Source organism: Neomonachus schauinslandi, chromosome 4, assembly GCF_002201575.2.
Source record: "Neomonachus schauinslandi chromosome 4, ASM220157v2, whole genome shotgun sequence".
NCBI classification, from domain to species: Eukaryota; Metazoa; Chordata; class Mammalia; order Carnivora; family Phocidae; genus Neomonachus; species Neomonachus schauinslandi.
Window position 1 is genome coordinate 155,196,820 of NC_058406.1, and position 25,274 is coordinate 155,222,093.

General features: G+C 35.0%; 1 protein-coding gene across 2 annotated transcripts in view; it reads right to left on the bottom strand.

Annotated features, from left to right (window-relative positions):
• Window positions 1–25,274, bottom strand: part of LRP12 (LDL receptor related protein 12) — a 73,689-nt gene that overhangs the window by 24,057 nt on the left and 24,358 nt on the right. Inside the window, exon 2 of one of the 2 annotated variants that reach the window (XM_021688337.2) lies at window positions 17,395–17,451. The exons of the other annotated variant lie outside the window; for it this stretch is intronic. Coding sequence (XP_021544012.1) covers window positions 17,395–17,451 — 57 coding nt within the window. The remainder of the gene's footprint in view (window positions 1–17,394; window positions 17,452–25,274) is intronic. 2 annotated transcript variants of the gene reach the window in all.

Sequence of the window (25,274 nt, forward strand, 5' to 3'; positions counted from 1 at the left end):
CCCCCCTGAATACCTGAGAAACCCATAGGTGGTGCTCTTATACCAAAAACTAAGTTATGTTCTGATACGGATGCTCAAAAATACTATTGTGATTATTTTTTTTCATACAACTGCCCCAGGAGAAGATACACCACTCATAAATAAGAATGGATATTTTAAGATTTAGTACATTTCTAATTCAATAAGTACTTTAAAAACAAAACGATAGTATCATGTTTCTCCCTTAATTGGTTATGAACACATATTTTGATTTAATTTTGCACATTTGCAACATGACTGAGTTTGGCATTTAGTTTCAAAACCAGCCGGTGACTTTTTATCAACACATTTTTTGCATGTGCAATACATTGGGCATGTAGATAAATATACTCTAGAACAACCATAACTTCTTCCTTTCTCTATTTAAGAAAGAATAAATTCAAATGCCAAGAGTAAGATTAACATTAGAAACCATTAAGAAAGTTTTCTGTCCCTTTTTGGTTAAGAAATATATATCTGGGTAGATTTGGAATCATAAGATCTAGATGCTATCTGTTCTACCTGCCATTTACTGGCTTTGTCATATTGTGAACTACTAAACCTCTTTGGGTCTTGGCTTCCTTATGTGTTAAAATAAGAGGTTGCTTTTTGAATACCTTTAAGGTCTATTTTAGCCCTAAATCATGCCCACCCCATCTCCCATCATCAAGATAGATTCCTACTACATTTCTTTTTTTTTTTTTTTTTAAAGATTTTTATTTATTTATTTGACAGAGAGAGACACAGCGAGAGAGGGAACACAAGCGGGGGAGTGGGAGAAGGAGAAGCAGGCTTCCCGCTGAGCAGGGAGCCCGATGCGGGGCTCGATCCCAGGACCCTGGGATCATGACCTGAGCCGAAGGCAGACGCTTAACGACTGAGCCACCCAGGTGCCCTCTACTACATTTCTGATGGCTCATCAGGATGTACTCATAAATTTTTCCTTATTTTTTCACTTTTCTTTTTCTCTTTGGCCTACTGAAACCAGACTTCCAATTCTTAATGCCATAAAAACCTTGCTAGCAGGCAAAACCATCATTGACCTCACTGCTGAATCGAAGGGATGCTCAATCCCCATCCTACTTGATCTCTCTGGAGTATCTAAGAGGGATTTGTTTTTTCCTGATACTCTAGTACTTTGACTTTGCTGACATCACTTCTCCTGGTTCACCTCCTACCTCAGACTGGTCTGTGTCAGTTCTCTAGTCCTAGATCATCCTCTTCAGCCGGCTTCTGCCTAGGCTGGTGTTTGCAGTTCATTCCTAAGCCTTCTGCTCTCCTCACTCTCTGTGGAAGGTCTCATTCCCTCCTACTATTTCAACTATGCTCTACAGTTCATGGGTTTAAGATCTCTAACCCAGAGATTTTGCATAGTCAAACGCCCACTGGACATCCCAACCTCAAATTCAACACGATCAGAACGGTGTGTATTTCCCAAATCTTTCTTTTTATCCTTTATTCTGAATCTTTATTGTCTTAGGCATCAGCTGGTTAAAGGAACAGTCACTTTACCTAATTCAAATAAAAAGGAAATTTACTTTAATATTACAGGCGATTTCAAGGACTTCCAAGCATAGGAAATAAATCAGGCCTTAACAGCGACTAAAACTAGAAATTTCCAAATCAAACATTGAGACCGCCTTTATCACCTCTTAGGCCTGCTTTATCTCCCAACATCTACCCCAGTCTTCCAATTGACTTTTTCTGAGTCCTCTATTTTTTTCCTTATTTCAGTGTCTTCTAATGATTTCCCATTCCTAACTCATTGTAACCCTTCAGCTCAAGTACCTATCATCAATTGTAATTTCAATTTTTCTTAGTTTATTTTATTAATGTTATTCATTTTATATCTTTTTATATGAAAGATTTGTGGTGTTATTGTTACAATCAATTTGATAATACTTAAGCCTCCATCCCCTCACTTGTAAATAGGGATTAAAACACTGCCCACCACCTAGTGTTACAAAGGTTAAATACAACTGTTATGGTAAAGGACTCAGCACACTGCTTGGATTACAATGAACTGTCAAGAAATAACAGCACATGATATACCAAGTCAGACTGGTTGGTAGTAATGCCTGGAATGGCTGTAGTGAGATGTGTTCAGACTAAGTGGGAAAGAGCCAGTGACTATTCGTTTAATATGTACTGGGCACCATTATGCTCTGGAAAGAATGAGAAATTATGCCACCAATTAACTGGTTATCTGACATGGGCAGAAGCCAGGGTAAGGATAAGGTTGGGATACATACCCACAAAACAATGCTTTAGGAAATGAATCTCTTTTTGTTTTGAACTAAACTATTTATATAATTCTGCTAGTTTGAATGTCATCCATCCAGGCTTTGACTATACTCCCAATTTGGGATATACCAAACCTGACATTCTTTTATCTACATTTATTCTACCCATTCCTTCTCTACTGCTTATACGTAATTAGTTTAGCTATAGTCTGATTAATTCTGCAATGAGAATTAGTTAATACATAACAGGCAAATAGAGAAATCTTGTCAGTATAATGCAAAGTTGTGATCAATTTTATTTTTAGCATGTAAAGATTTGAAGTATCCAGAAGAGGGTGCTTTCACAGTTTAAGAAAAAATATAAAAACCCTATAGAATGGCCTTCCTTTATTGCCAAGTGGTTACTTTACTAGCTTAAAGAACTGCTTGACTTTCCTCTATATTAGTTTATCTTGGGAGGTTGCAAGTACAGATGGGGATGTGAAGACATTTCTCTGCTATAAAAACAAAACAAAACATTTTAATAAAGGTTATCTCTGAATTATATATATATAATTATATATAATTTATATTATATACATATATAATTTTTTTTTTAAGATTTTCTTTTTAGGGGCGTCTGGGTTGGCTCAGTTGGTTAAGTGTCCAACTCTTAGTTTCAGCTCAGATCATGATCTCAGGGTTGTGGGATCAAGCCCACGCACTGGGCTCCATGCTCAGCGGGGAGTTGGTTTAAGATTCTCTCCCTTTACCTCCCCCTGCCCCCCAGTTCACATGCACATGCTCTCTCTCTAAAATACATAAATAAATCTTTAAAAATAAAATATTTAAAAAATTTTTTTATTTTTAAGTAATCTCTACATCTAATGTGGGGCTTGAATTTACAATCCCGAGATCGAGAGTGGCATGCTCTACCAACTGGGTCAGTCAGGTGTCCTGAATTATATTTTTATTTTTGATTAAATTGTTCTCCATTAGAAGCAAATGTCTTCAAGGGGTATGTAGGAAGCCCAGAAGATACAGATGCAAAGTCTGGACTGATTCTAGGTATACATGTCAGGGATACTTGACTGTTGTTAGCATTTGGATTGCTATTTTGTCAGGGCTATCCTTACAAAGCTACATAGTTGTAAGTGATGTGTACCAACACTACTTTTCTCATAAGCCCTGTTAGTTTAGTGTTTAATTTAGCAGATTGTGAGATTTTCCAGAAATGATTATATTTTAGTCTTTGTTCATTTTGATTCCTTAATAGACCTCTTAACAACCGGTATCACTTCTGGTTCTTGGAATACAAACATCTACAAAAAACATATCTACCTAATTTACTCTGGTCAGTATCTTTAGATATAAACAAGCATTCAAGTATTTTAGATGATGATAATTCATTATCTCTACTTTTGATAAATTTCCCATAACTCCAGAAACAGAAACTCCCAAGTTAAGGAAGTTCCAAATGTTCATTCAAAAGACAGCAACTTTCCACTTGGACAGCATCTTCTCCATACAATTATGTAGTGATTAGGTTATCTGATTAGCTCTAAAAAGCCTATTTAATTCATAGTGGTTCTAAGAGGACAACTGGAATGAAAAAAATGAAAGAAAATGGCATTATTATAATGCTAGTGGTTAAGCTATACTCAAAGGCTAAACTAAATATCTACAGTTTTTAACTTAACCTGTTTGTTAACAATTAAGAAAGGGAGAATTAACTGAGGAATGAATAGGTAGAGATTCTCTGATGGTGTTCTCAATAAGATTTTGATATTAGTCTTCAGGTTTAGAATACAAAGATCTCACTGCATAGTTTAGAAAATGACAAAACTGAGAAATACTTAAGACTTCATATTTAACCTGATACCATTTCAATAATGTCAAAGAAAAGCAAAGAACTATGGTTTTAAGCTAAATTAATGCAACATAACTATCAAATTTAAAGAAATCATTTAAAAAATAGGAAGTGTTCAAACAACCTCTATTTCACAGGACACATGGTAGAGGAGAGGAGAGAATGACTTCAAAATAATGTCAAAGAAACTGCCCTTTGCCCTTCAATTTGAGATTTCATGGTTTTAAAGCCCGGGGAAAAAAAGAGGCAGGCAAGGAAATTTATGATTAGAACTGAACTACCTGTGGGGCGCCTGGGTGGCTCAGACAGTTAAGCGTCTGCCTTCAGCTCAGGTCATGATCCCAGGGTCCTGGGATCGAGCCCTGCATCGGGCTCCCTGCTCAGCGGGAAGCCTGTTTCTCCCTCTCCCTGTACCTGCTGCTTCCCCTGCTTGTACACTCTCTGTCAAAAATAAATAAAATCTTAAAAAAAACAAAACAAAAACAAAATTGAACTACCTGTAAAAGGAAACAAAAATGACAATTTCCTGTTCTACAGATGAAGAACTGGGTTTCTTTTCAAAACTGACAAGAGTTGACACTTCATGACTACAAGTTGTTTAGACTAAAAGTGACATGGAATCTTTGGGCCTTTGGTTTTAATAAACCACAAAACTGAGATGCAAAGAAAAATCAACTATGCTTTACTGACCACTGAAGTACCTAAAATACGTATGTAAAGCACATGAAAAAAGCATGTAGAGAATTAATGCTCTCATGGAAATTGCAGTTTTGTAATAATGAGATATGCTTATTCATTTAGTCCGAGAAACATATAAACAGTTATGAGAACATACAAAACAATATAGTTCTGAATGATATAATACACTTTAAAGTAATTATAAATAATGCATCATATGGGCATATGGTATTATTAAACAGACACAAAGAGCCACACATACAAAAAGCCTGCATTATATTGGTATAGAACAGAGAGGGCTTACCAGACTATTAACACAGCATTTTTCTTTCACAAAACAGAAGTAGGCAGAGCCAAAGTAAAGAAAGAGCACATTCCAAATCAGAAAAATTTAATGACCCAATTCTGTAGATACCAGTCAAGCCAATGTAAGCTACTATGAAGAGAAGTGATGTGATGCAAAGAAAGAAATTGGTGAGGCATAGAGGTCAGCTAAGAAGTTCCTCTAACCTGTAAACTTTTACTTCATGGAAGTGTCACTATCTAACACGAGCAAGAGCATGTTCAGTCTGTTTATAAGCACAGGACGGCATTTATAGTCAGTGGCGGTCACTATGATTTGGCTGTCTCATTTTTCAGAGTATGGTGTTTTATAAATATTAACTCCATTACAGCTGATAATACAAAAGCAATTCCAAATGTTGAAAACACTAGCAAGAAGAAATTAATTCCAATGGAAACAGATGTACTTAAAAAAAAAAAAAAAACGCCATCTCTTAGATAAAGCAGCAGCAAAGGGTGACTACTGAATGGCCACATAGGGTGTGAGAAAGAAGATTCTGAAGGCTGACGAAATCACATGATATAGGGAAAAGACTGTGCCTGCACAAGCAATACCAGGCATTGAGACATGGAAAATTTGGATATGCAGACAGATGATTAGCATGAAAACCAGACACCTACTGGTCCAGTTAATTTAGGAGAAGGGCAGCACTTTGAAACTTAAAGGTTAAGTGTGGTGCATAAGGCTAAAGATGAGATTCTTGTTGCAAGTCCGAGGTTTATGGTTCATGAGTTGAAGGACAGTGCATACAATCAAAGGGAGGAGTGTGTGGTCAGGCCTGTGGATTCCATGACTAATGATAATGTTGCTGCCTAATAGGTACTTTCTTTCTTTCTTTTTTAAAGATTTATTTATTTAGGTGGGGGAGGGGCAGAGGGGGAGAGAATCTCAAGCAGACTCCTCACTGAGCACAGAGCCCAATGTGGGGCTCCATCTCATGACCCTGAGGTCATGATCTGAGCTGAAATCAAGAGTTGGATGCTTACCCGACTGAGCCACCCTGGCGCCTCTCAAGTACTTCCTTTTAATTCTTAGTACTATTTAATTCTCTTCTTATTCCTATTTAACAGACAAGAATGAAACGGAGGCACAGAGAAATCGATTTTCGTAAGATCACAAAAAAGCCAGTAAGTGTCACAACTGGGATTTGAACCCAGGCAGTAGGCTTCAGAGGCTGCAGTCCTAGTCACTAAGACACACTACTGCCCTAGAGAACTCCCTATGACACCTGGAATAATTATCAGGAAGACAGAGGGAGCTGCCTCAACAGAATTTCAGTAAAGATAAAAGTAGTTTATTTTGGAAAAAAGTTCTCTCGGTCCTGTATTAACACCGAGAGAAAAGGTTTTAAAACTTCTAAACACTGGTTCTTATTTGCTACAAATCTATGTAGTGACTGAAGGCAGGACTAATCTGCTTCTTGGTTTCTTTGGAAGAGTATTTTAGGACCTACCTTTAATAAGGAAAATGTAGGGCGCCTGGGTGGCTCAGTCGGTTAGGCGACTGCCTTCGGCTCAGGTCGTGATCCTGGAGTCCCGGGATCGAGTCCCGCATCGGGCTCCCTGCTCAGCACGGAGTCTGCTTCTCCCTCTGACCCTCCTCCCTCTCCTGCTTTCTGTCTCTCATTGTCTCTCTCGCAAATAAATAAAATCTTAAAAAAAAAAATAAGGAAAATGTACACACAGGAGTTAATTATAGGTAAGATGTTGAGGGCATGGGGTAGAATAGCAGCAATAAGGGGATGTAGTGAAGGCTGAAGGAGGTATTTTAAAGGAAAGAGGAACAGAGAAGGGGAAAGGCAGGGAAGGCTGGAGGACTAACAGAAGATGGTAGTATTCTTAATGTTAGACAGTCAGTTTAGAAAGCAAGCATGTTGAGTATGAAGTCTATGGGTCACTGAGAACACCGGGCGAGTCTCAAGTGAGCATCAGAATCCAAAGATGAATGAGGTGTAAGAGTGGTCCTCTGTCAGGCTGTCCTCTATGACACAGCTAAGCCCTGGCAACCTCCATAGGAAACAAAAGAAGCCCATCGTTAGGAAGCAACAACTTCAGTTTGAAAGTTCTCTTCTTGCAACTTGACTGGGTTTGTTGCCCATCCCAATGTCTTGATTTCTTTGACCTTTTGTTGCCAGACTCTGTGAATACCTGGTATCTGAGCTGAGCTCTCACACAGTATAAATGTCAGAACAGTCAGCACACTGAGGGTGGACAGAACTGGAAGGAGACAAAGATTGGACATGGGTAGTATTCCCTTAGATTTACTCTACATTTTATTCCAATTTTTTCAGAAACTCAGAAAACTGAACTTCCGCTTTTATGGAAATATTTACTAACACTCTAACAGCGATATTTACTAGTCTAAGATGGGAAGATTTTTAATTGTTATTTAAAAGGTAAGATCAGTACAAGCAGAAAAATTTATATTAAATCTATCACTCACACTCAGGACTCTCAGTATTTTCAAACCTATTACTAAAAATCACACATTTCTACTTTGAGCAGGAAATCCTACATCTAGCTGCTTATAATTAAATGAATATTCCTTTGCATTAGCACAGATACTTAAGAATGAACACAGCAATGTATTTATTCCTATTATTTTAAATACTGTTTTTTTTGAGGACCAAAATATTTCATGTGGTCTTTAGCTCTAATCAAGGCAGGTAACTTCTTAGTTTCTTGAGGGTCACTAAAGTCCAGAACAAACAAACAAATAATGATCAAGGGCTACATGGCAGTAAAATAAAATACATTTTTTAAAAAGTCAAAAGAGGCACAAAATATAGAAAAAGGAGGAAAAACAGAAAAAAAAAAAACCCCATACAGTTTTTCCAGTTTCAATAGGGTCATGGCACAATATGAATAAGATAAGGAGAGTACCCTTAATAAAACTATCCAAGCAGCTTTATCCTAAAATTTCTAAGTAGTAAGAGTAATTCTGAGTTTTGCCAGCAAAGCATAAGATAAGATAAATGGTGGAAGATTCAACCTTTTATACCTTTTTCTAAGGGCATAAAAGGGCAATTTTTTTCCTGTTAAGTGCATAAAAACTATTGATATGGTACCTATATTTCCCAATTTTAAGTACTACAGGAGATTAAAATGCTAAGCAAGCTACTACTTTTATTTCCTGAGTGGGAAAAAATATTAATTTTGAAGTTTACTGTGATTCTTGCTAGAAAAATAGAAGAGGCAAAGCAGAAATCAGCACCTGAGCAAACACAAATTGGCCTTGACATTCATGATTTTTCTAAGCCATTTTTATCAGCTTTGACATAGTTTTTTTTAGTATAAGCACATCCTTCTCCAGGACTGTTCTAGTCTTAGTGTCTTGTCAAGAGTGATACCCAGAAATAAACATACTATCCAGAGTGTGTTTAAAAGAGGAGTGAAGAAGAACTTCAGGGGCGCCTGGGTGGCTCAGTCAGTTAAGTGTCTGCCTTTGGCGCAAGTCATGATCCCAGGGTCCTGGGATGCAGGCCCTGTCAGGCTCCCTGCTCCTCTCTCTCCCTTTGCACGTCCCCCCACTTGTGCTCTCTCTGTCTTTCTCTCTCTCTCAAGTAAGTAAAATCTTAAAAAGAAGAAGGAGAAGAAGAAGAACAACAACAACAACTTCTATCTACTTTGTTCTGGATACTGTATTTCCAGTACTGTAGTTTAAGATCAAATCAGCTCTAACTGACATGGAGCTATTAGTCAACTGAAATCCAAAGTCTACCCTGCTCATCCGCCAAGTGACTGGCTTTTGCACAAAAGCTGCACAGTACATCCAATTCAAATTCAGGCCTTAGCAAAATCACAAATAATTAACACGCTATCACACTTTGAAGAATTATTCTCAAAGTAGAAAAAGAATTATTTTCAAAGTTACAGAATAGAAAAGAAAATGTCAAATGTTTGAATGCAACATATTATACCTTCACTGGATCTGGCCCACTCACTCGAGTGGGTGAGTTTTACTTCCACCATCTAAGCATCACACACTGCTGTCAGGTTACAACCTGTTCTGTCGAAGGTCTTGGGTGCTCACACTTACTGTTCTGATGCTGAATTTATTTACTGCTTCTTATAATAATGTAATATAAAATTATATAATAATCTTGCTATAAATATGCAACTGTTTCACTAAAGACTTGATAATAAACGAAATATTATGATTATATAATATAAACTATGCTTCATATAAAATATATTATTGTATAATAAAACATTGTAAGTAATATTTAATTATATACTATGTAATGCTACATATAAAAGTGTAATACATAAAAGTATAATACTACCATTACTTACTTTTCTGAAAGTTTCAGGGAGTGCTCTACTCCAGAAACTTAAGTGTCTCATAAATAAACTCTCTGAACACAGGCAATGCCTTTATTTATTTTTTAAAAATATTTTATTTATCTGACAAAGACAGACACAGCGAGAGAGGGAACACAAGCAGAGGGAGTGGGAGAGGGAGAAACAGGCCTCCTGCCAAGCAGGGAGCCTGATGTAGGGCTCCATCTCAGGACCCTGGGATTACGACCTGAGCCGAAGGCAGACGCTTAACGACTGAGCCACCCAGGCGCCCCCAGGCAATGCCTTTAAAAATTAATAGTATCCTAAACTATGTGTGTGTATTATTTTTTAAAAAATGTACTCTGTCTTGTATTCTATACTCACTTTATTCATTTGAAGGACAGTTTCTTGGCTTCACATTGTTCTATTTTTTTATATTCTGAAATCCTAAAAACCCTAATGGGTTCAGTATCACCTAAAATATAATAAACTTTCCTCCCTTTCTTCATTTAAAACCTGGGTAAAAGACACACCATATAATACTGGTCAAAAGAACTGGTGAAATTCTTTTAGTAAGCTTAGTAGGAGGTCCAGTATTTGACTGAATAATTGAAAATAATATTAAAGTCACACAGGAAAGGTACAAAGGACCACTTATACCTGCTGCTTTACTCATGCAACTTCTCTATATTTAAAAAATAATTGTAAATTGCTATCAAATAATTATAGTTTAGGCTTTATTTCCTTTCATAAGATCTGAAAATTCTAGGATAATACAAGTGTTATCAGACTGGATGATCTTCCAGAGAAACTTCAAAATACCACATTACAGTATTTAAGCCTAAAACAGTGGCTAAAAACAAAAGCCACTTTACTACAGTGCTCTACACTAATGCAAAATATTACTAATTTGTAAGCAAAATAATTGCAATTTAGAAAATAATATATCCTAATTAAAAAGGCACAACTAATAATTATTTGTTTTAAAGGCTTATAGGATCAGCAGTGTGCTAGGCCTTTGAGTACTAAAATATAAACTGTAAAATGCAAATACACAAACATAAAGGTGATGACTTTTTAAAAAGATTAATTAATTAATTAACTAATTTATTTGACAGAGAGAGAAAGAGGGAGCACACACACAACCAGGGGGAGCAGCAGAGGGAGAGGGAGAAGCAGGCTCTCTGCTGAGCAGGAAGCCCGATGCAGAATTCGATCCCAAGACCCTGGGATCATGGCCTGAGCGGAAGGCAGATGCTTAACTGACTGAGCCATCCAGGTGCTCTGATGACTTCTTTTTTTTTTTTTAATTATTTATTTTAGAGAGAGATAGAGTGCGTGCATGGGCAAGTGGAGGGATGGGCAGAGGGAGAGAATCTCATGCAGACTTCCAGCTGAGCAGGGAGCCCGACCTGGGACATGATCCCAGGACCCATGAGATCATGACCCTGAGATCACAACCTGAGCTGAAACCAAGAGTCAGAAGCTTTAACTCACTGAGCCACCCAGGTGCCCGGATGATGACTTTAATAGAATAAAAATTCTGACAAAACAAAAGGAGAACAATACTTAAAAACTACTTGAAATCTATTTTATATACTCTGCTAATTCAGTTAATATAAACAAGGATCAAGAAAGAAACTTCCTAACTTGATATTCTCTTTCTCTGCTCCCAGAAATGTGGCTTTGCCTTACAAAAAATTCCATGTTAAATATAAAGTAGACTCAAGATCAAGCTAACCTCGGCTACAGATGTTATAAGGTAGGAATATCTAGAAGCTGCATCACTGATGAATTGGGAATAACGTGTTAATCCTCGTATGTAAAAACTTTCTATTTGAGAAAGCAGCAAGCTCCAACATCTGTTCCTATTAGCAACCAGAAAATCTTTAAATTTCAGGGTAGTTTTGCCTAACTATAAAAGAAAGCCAATCTCATTCTCTTATTGTTTGCAATGTCACAACTCTAGGCCATGAATCAAAAGTAGAAGTAAACAATTACATTTCTGAACAATCTGGGGAAAATAAAAGGTTGGGACTTTAATAGAAACATAGTAAGATAAAGTTAAATGAGAAAAACATGATTATACCCAAGGTAAGTGTTCTCACTCACTGCAGATAGCTGTGTAAATGGGTACAATCCATTTTGAAAGCAATCTGTCAAAAGGTTCCTAAATTATTTATGACCTTTGATAGAGTAATTCCCACTTCTAGAAATCTATGTGAAAAAACAGTCTTAGAAATAAAAAAAGGATAGATATATATTAATATGTCCCTTGTAACATGACCGAGACTAGACAGAACCCATTGGAAACAACCCATTGATATGTTTAAAAATACTAGAACATAGACACTGAATGGAAACTTTATACAGGCATTAAAATAATGGTTATGAAAAAAATGTAGTCTATAAAATGTTAAATAGGGCAGAAGACAAAATTAGTTATAATTTAAATGCATATACCGTTATTTTTAAGGACAAATAAATTAAAATATTATTATGAATTATACTAATAATGCAGGGTTAATGGGTAACTTTTTTTTTTTTTAAAGATTTTATTTATTTGACAGAGAGAGAGAGAGAGATCACAAGTAGGCAGACAGGCAGGCAGAGGGAGAGGGAGAAGCAGGCTCCCTGCTGAGCACAGAGCCGGATGTGGGGCTCGATCCCAGGACCCTGGGATCATGACCTGAGCTGAAGGCAGATGCTTAACCCTCTGAGCCACCCAGGCGTCCCAATGGGTAACTTTCTTAATCTTTTTGCTCTTTTTCCAAGTTTTCTAAATGTTTAGTGAACCTTGTATAATAAATAAGTAAAATTTGTGAAAGAAATAAAAATCTTGATTTGGAAGTAATAGAGAGGGCATAATCAAATTATTTCTAGAATTGTCGATTCAAATAAATATCACAGATCATAGAGTAAAATTCAGTTTAAAGTAGATAAATTTAAAAAGTCAAATAGATTAGTTTAATTTATGCAAACGTCTTGTTATAAATCAATCTAACCTAAAAAATGTCTCATTCTATGCAGCAGATGAGCAGTAACTTAGGTATTTTAAAAGTTTAGACATTTAAAGAACATGAGACATTTGATTTAGACATTTTTTAAAAAGAATGTTAAAATAGCCTTCCTACTCTCTCAACATATACAATTAAATTACTTGGCAGTTTCTAGGATATAATTTCATGATTTTCACATGAAAATTCACACAGATTTACAAAATTACAAAAATACCATTTGTCTTTTCTCCTTTATTGTATATATGAAAGCAGATTTAAAATTCTGGACAATGGCAAGTTCTAAATAAAAAACATATAGAACACACAGATTTACAAAATTACAAAAATACCATCTGTCTTTTCTCCTTTATCATAGATATGAAAGCAGATTTAAAATTTAAAATTCTGGACAATGGAAAGTTCTAAATAAAAAACATATAGAAAATAAAATTTTATCCAATAATTTTTCCCTGTTTTAAAATCACCCAATATATACTTTTTGATAATTTATGTTTTCTTATGCCAAAACCTGTAGTGTAAGAACCAGCAAAAGGATTAAGACTAACTCTTCTGGTAGAGATTGAGGAGGAGGAAGACAAAAATGAATAGATTAGAAATAGAAATAAATTATCCCAAGCATAAGAACCAAAAATATATTATCAATCAGAAATAGTTCCCATATTACATCAAGCTAAGAAAATAGTATTTATTTGTCCAAAAAAAAAAAAAGAAAAAAATAATTCCCATAATTTACATGAATTCTCAACTGGTGCTATTCATAATAAAATAAGAAAAATTAATACTGTCATTCACTACTCACTATTTTAAATAGGCCTTTTATAAATTCATCATCTTACTTAATATGCATCTTATTCATCATAGGATTTACCACATTAAGACAACATTAGAGGTACAGTTTGCAGATGTCTCTTTTCTCCATTAAATAAGTTTCTTGAGACAAGAGTATTTTACTCATTGCTTACTTCCACCCTTCTTGGCATAAAGCCCACATCAGGTGCTTAACACATGCTAAGTGAATTTAATTCATTAGAGAGGGTGACTATATATCCTGCCCTGTCCAGGACAGTCCTGGTTTTGTCTGTAGTGCCAGAGTAATGACAAATAGTGTACCCTTTCACTCTGAAAGTGTCCTGATCTGGACAGGAAACTACCTGGAAACACTAACTGGAGACAAGTCAGAATTATTTCTAAAATTGTCAGTACAATTTCCAAAATGCACAGAATGAATGGACAAGAGCACAGCATCGTCAGAGAGAGTAGCAGAGGTAAAAAGAGAGCAGGTAAGGAGCAGAAGCCACTTCTGTTGCTTGCTAGTCTCAAGAGAAAGAGAGTCCTACATTTAGAGATTCTTCCAAAGGCTAGTTCTCCATTCAGACCAGCCCCCAGGGGGGTCTCATTTCAACTGGGGATGCACAGAATTCAGAGGGCTTATACTGTATCAAGCATTCCATGTTCTATAGCTGCATACCACAGCAAAACCACAATGAGTCTGTATATCTGAAAGCACCTTTTGAGACTGTTTACTTTTTTAATGGTGTAACTGGAATAGATTTCATATTATTTTTCTCCTTCCAAAGAAGAAAGATTTTATAAAAATAACCTTCAGGAAAAACAATAAGCCATAATAAGGCATCACTGACCTCTGAAATTAAGCATTTTATTGATGCATAAACATTCAATTAAAATATACATTTTGTTATAGGCTGAACTGTGTCACTCCCAAAACTCCTATGTTAAAGTCCTAACCTCTTGTAACTCAGGATGTAACTGGATTTGGGGCTGAAGTCTTGAAAGAGGTAATTAAATTAAGATGAGGTCATATGGGTGGGCAGTACTGACTGGTCCAATATGACTGGTGTCCTTATAAGAAGAGATTAGCACACAGAGACACACAAGGAAGACCATGTGAAGATAGAGGGAGAAGACTGCTACCTGTGAGCCAGAGACAGACCTCGGAAGAAACTAGCTCTATCAACACACTGATCTCAGATTTTAGCCTCCAGACTTGTGAGAAAATAAACCTCTGTTAAGTCACCTCGTTTATGGTGCTTTGTTATGGCAACCCTTCAAGTGAATACACATTTCTAAATATATGTCTGAAGTGCAGAAGTAGAAAGTCAAGATTAAAGAAAATAAACAGAATTAGTATATGAAAAACGGGTTCTACATATTCTAAATGCTAAATTTTTAAATTTTTTATTGTTATGTTAATCACCATACATTACATCATTAGTTTTTGATGTAGTGTTCCATGATTCATTGTTTGTGTAAAGGCTAAATTTTTAAACGGAATTTTTTTTCAAATAGGAATCTATTTAATGATAATTTTGATGTTCAACAAACATCAACGCTTAGCAGTTTTGTAGTCTAATTTCTTTTTTTTTCAAGCAAACATAAAATTAAGAAGCAGAATCTAATCTTGATGAGCTGAAGCAAAATTCCGAACTTAATACTAGATCTGCCCAAATTGCCATAACTCTAATACTCCATATAAATCTGCATAACTTAGAGCACCATTATTTTGTAAATTATTGAGGCATAAATAAAAAATGATGCATGGTAAAAAAAAAAAATCCATCCCAAGGGCAAGAAAGGCCAACTGGGTTTTTACGTAACAGAGAACAAAAAGTTTACTAAAATGGTTTCAGATTCTACTCAAAACTAAGTTTGAACTATAAATTATTGAATTTTGGTATAGTAGCAAAGAAGAATACTCACAATTATCTGAAAAGGCTATTAAAATTCTCCTCCTTTTTTCAATCACACATCAGTGTGAGACTGAATTGTCTTCATATATGTCAAACAAAGTAACATATTACAAAAGACTGAATGCAGAAACAGATGTGAGAATCCAGCTATATTCTTTTAAGCCATTCTTTAAAGACTGCAAAATTATAAAACAATGCCATTCTTCTAATTGATGTTTTGGTTTTAGAAAATTCATTTTTATAAAATTATTTTATTGATGTAAACAGGCTATAGATTTATTACTATAATTTGCAAATAACACATTTTAAAACAATGTCTCAGTTTTAATTCCAAATACAGTAAATATCAGTAGCTATAACCTACATAAAAAAAATTCTTTGAAGTCCATGTTATGGACTGAATTGGGTCTTCCTTCAAACTAATTGGTTGAAGCCCAATGTTATTGTATTTGGAAATAGAGCCTTTAAGGATGTAAATGAAGTTAAAATGAGGTCATAAGGGTAAGATCGAATCCTATAGGACATAGGGTCTGTATGTATGTACGTATGTATGTATGTATGCATGTATTTATTTATTTATTTGACAGAGAGAGACACAGCAAGAGAGGGAACACAATCAGGGGAAGTGGGAGAGGGAGAAGCAGGCTTCCGCGGAGCAGGGAGCCCGATGCGGGGCTCGAACCCAATACCCCGGAATCACGACCTGAGCCGAAGGCAGACGCTTAACGACTGAGCCACCCAGGCGCCCCGGACATAGGGACTTTACAAGAAGAGTAAGAGACACCAGGAACCTCTCTGCACACAGATGAAAGCCACGTAAGGACACAGCAATAAGGTGGCCATTTGCAAGGTAGGAAGAAAGATCTCACCAGAAACCAACCCCGCTAGCACTCTGGTCTTGAACTTCTGGCCTCCTGAACTATGAGAAAACAAATATATTTGTTATATATGCCACTCAACCTACGGTATTTTGTTATGGAAGCCCAAATAGATTAACATGGTCCTCAGTATTTTAAAAGCTTGAAAGCGGTCCTTAGACTGAAATTTTTGGAAATCACTGAATTAGAAAATATCATTTGATTGTGTAAGTTAAAATGTTTGTACACAATCTTACTTCATAGTGACAACGTGGAAAAATAATCGTAATTCTCATTTGCTATTCAAAATAGAAAAAGGGAGAAAATTAAGGTTTTCTTTCAAATAAGCTTATTTTAGCTTGATGTCTACACATCACACAACTAGAAGACAAGAGAACAGTGAGACAAACTGTGAAAGGGTCTAGGTGGGCTACAAAGGCACTTGCTTCCATTTTCAGAAAACCACACTTGTCAATGTGTTTGGCTGTGCAAACTAACTCTTAAAAGTTTTGTTAAGTCTATTAACTTCCTGAATATAAAATCAGGCATAAAACAATAGAGGAACCTCTCAGTTTTGCTTCATGTGAGGAAAAAACCAAAGTACAAGATGGCATGAAGAAATCAATCAATCAGTAGATTGATAAATACACAAAGTGTAATTTTTTAACCACATAAAACTTACCAAGACTAAAGGGAAATAACATAATGGTAAGAAACTCTATTTCAGTATATGCAAAAATAAAAGATTTTGCTCCCCTAAGTAGTTATAGTTGATAGAGCAAAAATGGAAACAAAGCAGTGGAAGGCATGTTAAGAATGAAAATTATAATAGTTAACAGGCCTTTACATAATTATTAAGTTATAAAGGCTTAGATGAGTGGAAAAAATACATTTACCTCAACAAGTTTCTGAATTTCATGGATACAAATATGTTGTTGGGTTGTTTTTTTAATAACATGTAAATTGTGCACTCAAGAACAACAATTTTATATATAGTAGTACTCAAATAAAAAAATCAAGCAAAATGCTTAATTTCTAAGGCTCTAATACTACAAGTAGCATTCGAAATTACATTTTAATAAATTTCATTTCATATAACTTTGTAAGGAAATAAAATACTAATTCAACTTGAGTTAACTTTTTTTTTGGTTCAATGTTTGAAAAAATAATTATGCCATCTGTTTGGAAGAGTATAATCAATCCATGGGCATGCAAGTATCAATTTTATCTTATGAGAATTTCTCCATGTTCCAGTTACCTCATTCCTTATTATATGCTGCAAAAAGCAGTAATAGTTTTTATAGCCAAATATCACTTTGTAAGATACCAGGTGGCTTTCAATATTTACCATATAAGTCATGCATGAAATTTAAACATTACAAAAAAATGACTTACCAGTTGACACTCCTGAAATATGCACATTTTCAGAATGTTCTGCAAGAGCACCATTTCCTAAAATTAAACATAATAATAAACTAATTTCTAAGATAAAATTTATAAAAGTTTTTCAGATTCCACCTTTAAAAGAAAAACAACTACATAGAGCTACTTTATAATATTCAGAAACTAAAGTCTTGTAATAACCTTCAAAACAATAAAATGAAGCCCTAAATTATAGTAGTAGCAGGGATAACAAAACATTTTGAAAATCACAACAATGCAGCGAAATATATATGAAGATCAATTACATAGATCTGATTAATATCAGAAAAAAATTTGTTTCAAATGAGAACTCAGAACGATTATTAGAAAAGAGAGAATCTCATACTTTTTTTTTTAGAGCGAGAAAGAGTGCGTGTGTGAGCAGGGGGTGGGGCAGTGGGAGAGGGAGGGAGAATGTCAAGTAGGCTCCTCACTTAGCACAGAGCCCGGGGCGGGGTTTGATCTCACAACCCTGAGATCATGACCTGAGCAGAAACCAAGAGTCAGATGCTTAACCAACTGTGAGCCACGAAGGCGCCCTGAGAATCACATACTTCTTAAAAACAGCATTCCACTAAGAGCGTGCTCAATCATTCCACAATGTGGCTACTGCTTAAGGGTTGTACATGTTGGTACTTAAAACAAATAATAATGTCTTGCATGTCTTCTAAGTCTTTCAACCTCTTCTCATCAACAACTCTAATAGTCTTAAGAGTAGGGACAGAATTATACTCTATTTTTGTATCCTCCAATTTCCTATACCTCTTACCACAAAGTTGGGCACATGGAAGCATGAAAATAACTGAAATAAGTTACTAAGGGTCACCTCAAACTTCCATTTGAAGTGCTGAGGATATTTACTCCTTCAATTAATGTGAACAATGTCCCTTCAGGTATTCTTTCTTTTTTTCTACAAACTGCTCATCTTTACTTGTAAAGTTGTCTCCCTCCAATCATTAGGTAGGTTTGGCATTACAACAGCTCAGGAATCCAGCTGGCAGAGAAAGAATTCTTGCAGTGGGGTGGGGGGGTGGGGGCGGAGCTAGGTGGGAGAAGCTTAGAGGGCTATGGCAGGATTCTTTTTGATGGGTCAAAGAGTAGAGACAATAGCAAGCATAGTAAGTAACAGCTCGTCTTCTACAGCCATCACACTTCCATGATTGCTTGATTACTGTACAGCACCCTTCTCCCCAATGCACCAGGCTCTAGGAAAGCAGAATCTGTGTTTATTTGGCTCAACCTTGCATGCACAATTCCTAGAACAGAGCAGGTGCTCGAAGAGCTAATGAATGAATAAATGAGGGAGGTCACGATGATGACGTCAAATCATGCCAATTAAGCACTTGACACAGTGCGTGGCACATAGCACTGAACAGGTATTTACTTTTTTAACTGTGTAAAATATGTTATTACCAAAGAAGAAAATAATAGCCATAAAACAACCTTTTAGTTCAACCACAGCGATAGCCTTCAAAATGAAAATAAATGTTTTCCTCCATTAAAAATGATACAGTGGAAATGGTGACATAGGTGTGTAAGCTGTATTTAGTCCATAAATAAACCTGATTATTGTTATTTAAGTATTGTGCATTAATACTACAGAAGCCACGATTTATTTTTCCCAACAATGTTAAATGCTACAAAGAATTGAAACTAGAAACCCCCACCTATTTGCTTAACACATACAACTTATAAAAATTGGTAGCATAAATAAAATGATGTAAAAACTGATTCATAAAACGACTAACAAGATTTGCCACAGGGCAGTATAAACTGCCACAAGTTTTGCCACTCAACAAGCAGATCAGCAGTATTGGTATCATCAGGACGCCATGCCAGATTATTGAATCAGAACGTACATTTTAATGAGATGCTTCCCCTACTCCCAGAGATTTGTATGCACATTAACATTTGAGTCACATTGGCTTACACCTACTTGTATATTAGATACAACCACAAATTACAGCTGTATAATCTGTGACCCTAAGATTTCCAACATCCTTAAGGTAGCATATTAAATTATCTTCATGAATGTTTTAATATTAAATACATTTCATATATTGATTTTTTTTTAATTCAGTAGATAGACTAAGGATAGGCAGAAGGAAAAGCGTAACATAATGTAGTATTTAAGACTAAACTCTGGACTGGATTGCCAGGATTCTAATACCAGCTCCCCCACTTACTTGTTATGCAATTTAGGTCAAGTTCCCTAACCTCTTTGTGGCTTAATTTCATCTCTAAAATGGAGACTATCTATCTTATAGTGCTTAGTAAAATTCTCTAAAATAAAAAAAAATAGAATTTAATCTAAATCTCCATCAGCATGCAAATGAATAAACTAATATAGTCTTATAATAAAATATTCAATAAACTGAATTAATTCTATATGTACTAACTTGGAAAGATTTGCACATTAAGTTACATGTTTCAGAGTAACATTAAAATATGATCTGATTAGGAATAAGATCTAATTTTAATTTTAAAATGCTGTATGCATAGTTAAATGCATATTTTTATATAAGCACATGACATATATATATATAACTTACATATATATATATAAGAGCCTAAGGGTATATGCAAATTGTGGAAGAAAACCTCTGGAACTGGAATTAGAGAAGAAGACCTGGTTTCTACACTTCAGCATTGACTGAATTTGTTACAACAGCTGTGGACTTCTTCAAAAATTTTATTAACATTACTAAAAAAAAAAAAAAAAAGTTGCGAAGATAGTTCATTTCCCACCATTTTTTTCCCTCCATCATTCTAAATAAACAGTAGTCTGATATAGTGTGAAACAGTATAAAATATTGTAATTTCATAAATGTAATGTTAGTATTTTAAAAACTGATAAACAATACCTAAAAACATAAAACATGATACTGCTAGTTTCCCATACATTTACTCCACCTTAAAAAAATCCCATTTAGAAGTTAAAAAATCAATAGTAATTTCTGTTAACATCAAACAACTATCCCCTTTCCTATAATAAGCACCACATGAAGTTAAGTGAATTACTTTATGTATACTACCATTCTAAAAAGTATTTTTACAAAGATGACAGTTATATAACACAATTATTCGATATTATAAGAAGAATGCTCCCCCAGATCAAATTACATTCTCCCTAACGCCCCTTTTCCAGCCCCCAAGAGAAGAAAACCCCACACATATGAGGATGTACACATACCATCTCTTTACTACAACAATAGTGTTCAAATGCAGCCATGCTAGATATTCTCGCAGGAGTCCCCTTTGGAGTAACATGTACTGGAAAAACACAGTCTGATAAAACATTACTTCTATAACTATACATTAGTAGCTAATTAATTAATGGATCAGCAAATTAATTAGAACTTCTAAAAAAACAGTTTTCAAGTAAGAAAAAGTTTTATCACCTAAATCAGGAAATAATGTATTATGACTTAAATTTTCTTAGTCCCACTAACCAAATACAAAGGTGATCAATCTCCCCCATTTAATATTTTTCTTTCCAAAATGCAAGATGGTTTTCGGTTTTTGACTGCAATCAAATGAGAGAGAAAGAATCTTCTAAAAGAGATACTGTTTTTAGAAAAGAGCCACATAGGATGGTGAGTTTGAGCACTGGGACCATACTCCCTGGAAACATCTCTTGCTCTATTTATTTAGTCATGAACCTTAATTAAACTATTTCTCCTAAGATACGGTTTACTCACCTGAATAATCAGGATGTCATCATTAACAGAATGCCTAAATTTATGGTCTGCATCCCTATTACTTTGTAACATTCTGTGTTTATTCTTTTCCTTTAAGAACTGAAGTTCTTAAATAGTTAATAAATACAACTAATATTTGATAAATATGTGCCAGCCAAAACCTAAGTGCTTTACAAGCCTTCCCTCCTCAGCTCATCCTTATAACAACAGTTCATTTTAGAGACAAGAAAACCAAAACTTCTAGCAATTTAATAATTTTTTTCAAAAAGTTAGTAATTGGATGAACTGAAAATTCAAATCCACAGACACTAAGAAGTCTGTGCTCCTTGTTTTTTAAAAAGAATTCAGAATTAATATATTTCTTGTTTACAAAAGAAATAGTGCTTAGTTTTCAGAATTAAAGCCCACCTGCCACAGCGATTAGTTTGTAAGTGGAAAAGTCATTGGTTTAAAAGTTAATGAGCAGCATTTACAAGTAACTGACGTACTCCGCATCCTACAATCTCATTTTCTATGTGCTGTGAGAACAGTTATCAAACATAAATACATATCTACACACAAAAGCAAACATCATTCTTATTTTGCTATTATACTAAAGGAAAAGGCCAAAATCCTAATAGGGCTTACCAGACTCTCCATACACCAGTTCTTCCTAACTACTTCAAAAGCTTCATCTCTCGTGATCCACCTTTCTACTCTATTTCTTCTTTCCAGAAACAGTGGATTTCTCTTACAAGTGTGTCAGCTGTCTTTCTTGTCTTTAGACTTTCCTTTAATATTATTTCTTTAGAGAGGTATCTCCTGATTTCCCCATACTAGGTTAGATTGTTCTGTTATAGGCTCCTATAGTATCCAATACTGTAGCTTTTTGAAAATTTATCACACTTGTGTTATCTGTGTAATGTCTGTATTTCCCACCAGATCTTAATGTTGGCAGCAGGGTTTGGCGGGGTGGTGTGATGTGGTCATGGGACATAGCTTGGGTTTGTTTTGCTGACAAGTGACTAGCACAGAACATAACACATAATAGGAGATACTTAGTCCATATCTGCTCAAATAAGTGAATGGTAGTTCGGTACATAAGTAATAGGCATAGTCCAACCAAAGAGTTTACAATCTATTGAGAAAATAATGAAAAATACATGAAATAGAAACAAACATACAAAAACAAAGTAAAATTAGCAAGCTTCTTATTCAGGTGGGGAGCCCTAGAGACTTTTCTACTAAAAATAGGAACAGAAGACAGGGGTACCCACTATAGTTATTACTATTAGCTAATGCAATTAGACCAATTATAAACATAAGAATTGGAAAAAAGGAGGTAAAACCACATCTATCTGCAGATGATACAATTGTATATCTATTTGGAAAACCGAAAACAGTCAACAGAATACTTTAAGCAATACGAAAAATTAGTAAAGTCGCAGGATATAAAATATGGCATACAGAAGTCAAAAGCCTTTGTAAATACAAACAAGAGTCAGTCAGAAGATAGAGACTCATTTTCGTAGCAAAAAGTGATGTTTAAAAACTCTGACACAGAACTCCTGCTGTTGTTCCTGACAGAGTAATTGGTAATGGATCAGTAATTCTGCTATGAACAACTTAAAAAGTTGGAAAAAAACATGTGAAAAAAATTCAGACACTGGACAACAGGCAGTATAAGACTATGGTTTCTGAGAAAAGGGAAACAAATTAAGATGAGCCCTTCTATTGCACTAGCTTTCTCCTGGAGATTTTCTGAACGCTGGTACATTTCAGGAGAATCTAAGTTCATTGTTCTAGTATCCAGACCAAATTTTTCTAAATTGTGCAAAAGGTATAAGACAACTTGTTGGACCCTTATAGAAGTTAATAAGCATTTGTCTCCAACATTTCTACTAGCTTGATTATCAATCAGAAAAGGAAATAGTTTCTCTAACCTTGTTCTTACCAAATCCATATAATTTACAGATTTATTTCTTCTCCTATATGTTCTTCTATATTCTCCTATATTGTATTCTCTATTTATAATCTTCCCTAGGGCACTATCAGTAGTTGCTGGTTTATGAAATTCTCATCCTTCTCGCTCCCTGGTTTGGAAAATCAAAATTGCATTTCCTGTTTCCACTCTTCTGACCTTTCTTTCCTTCTCTCATTCCTTGGAATTATTTTAGTATCTAAATCAGAACTCTTCAAGTTGTTTAGAATGCCTCAGTGAACTGCCATAATCTTTGCACCTGTGTCCTTCAAGAAGATTTTCAAAAATGGCTACTCTCATCCTTTTGGTTTGAAGGGCTTCTTATGTTGAGAGAGAAGACGTAAACATTACCAGTATTAATATCTGCCCAAGCAATAGCTCTATATACCTTTCTGTTAATTCTTTATCCTACAAATAAATGTTTCAAAGACCATTTTATTTTTCTTGGTATTTTTGCTCAATCCTGAGTTTTCTCTATATTAGTAATATTTATAATCTATTGTTGGTTAAATATCCTTTCTGTCTTGGGAATATGTTCTTCATTAGTCTGAAGTCATTGAGCAACCACTTAATTTCTTTAGATTTCTTCACCATTCATTCCTTTTGGGATTGTTTGGAATTTTAATAACCAGAAATTATTTTTGAGATCTTAATACCCTCCCTAGACTATCTTTCTTTCCAGATTTTCATGTTGTGAAGTCATATTAATATTTTTCTAAATTACTTTTGAATCTTTAGGTGTTAAAGCTCTGATTGTTCCCAATCTTTTTTTTTTTTTTTTAAAGTAAACTCTACTGCTAATGTGGGACTCAAATTCATGACTCCAAGATCAAGAGTCACATGTTCTACCAACTGAGCCAGCCAGGCACCCCTCTTTTTTTTTTTAATTAAAAAAAAAAAAAGGCCATTACAACATAGTTACTTCTTTTGGTCTGGTCAAAGTAAAATAGTACACTATTTTAAACTGAACTGTGTGAATTCGTATGTTAACCCCAACCTCAATGTGACAAGGGGAATAATTATAGTTAAAAGAAGTCATAAAGTGGGGACCTAATCTAGTAAGACTAATTTCCTTAAGAGATATAAGGAATCTCTCTCTCCATCTGTGCAGATAAGAGGTCATGTGAGGACATGATGAAAAAGACACTGAAAGCCAGGAAGAGAAATCTCATCGGAAACCAACACTGATGGCACCTTGATCTTAGACTTCTAGCCTCCAGAACTGTGAGAAAATAAATTCGTGTTGTTTAAGCCCCCCGGTCTGGGGTGTTTTGTTATGGTAGCCCAAGCAGACTAATACACATACTTTTCCCAAATGTTTGCTAGACCAAGATACCTTCAAAGTGTCTGAAAAATTTAGTATATTCTTCTCCAGAGAGGCTCTGTAGTGTCTAACAAATACCTATAATGAGATGTTCCGTGGAAAAAAAGGTTAAGAAACTCCTGGGAGACTGGGATATTTTCCTGCTTTCTTTAATTACTTGTATTTTGAAAGTATTATTTCAATCTTTTTAATTGCAGCCATTCTTTATGGATTTAATAGTCTTTTACGAACTGGCCCGAACCTACCTGCCCCTTAAAATAAGAGTAATAATCATTTATAGCATTACTTTTTAGAAAAATGTACTTTCTAATTTTCAAACCACATTCTTAACAGACATTTGGGACTTTGATGTTTCTATATGTTTAGACTTCCTGTAGTATGTTAGTAAGGTTTTATGTTTGAAACATCTTCAAATAAGGGTATAATAACAATGAACTATTAGACAAAGTACAAATACCAAACAAACACAAGTTCTCAGTATTCAGAGAATGAATCAATCCCTTAAAGAACATGCAAGATAGTTATGAATCCTACTGTGGAGAATCTCAGTGACACTGTTCATAACAAATGGAAATAATTTTCTTTATTCTAAAATAGCTTGAACCACTGATGTAGGACCTCACAAAATATACTAGAAAGGAACCCTAAAGACTATATTGAGTTCAAAGATTCCTACCTGTGACTCCTGTGGTTCATAAGAGTCAATATGAAAATTTGAAGGGATTCAGAACTCCAGGAAAAAAGATTATACACCTATACTTCATATACTATAAAATTCACCGTTTTAAAGTGGTTTTTAGTATGTTTAAAAGTTGTGCAACCATTACCATTATCACACGCCTGACTGTTCTCCTTACCCCAAAAAAGA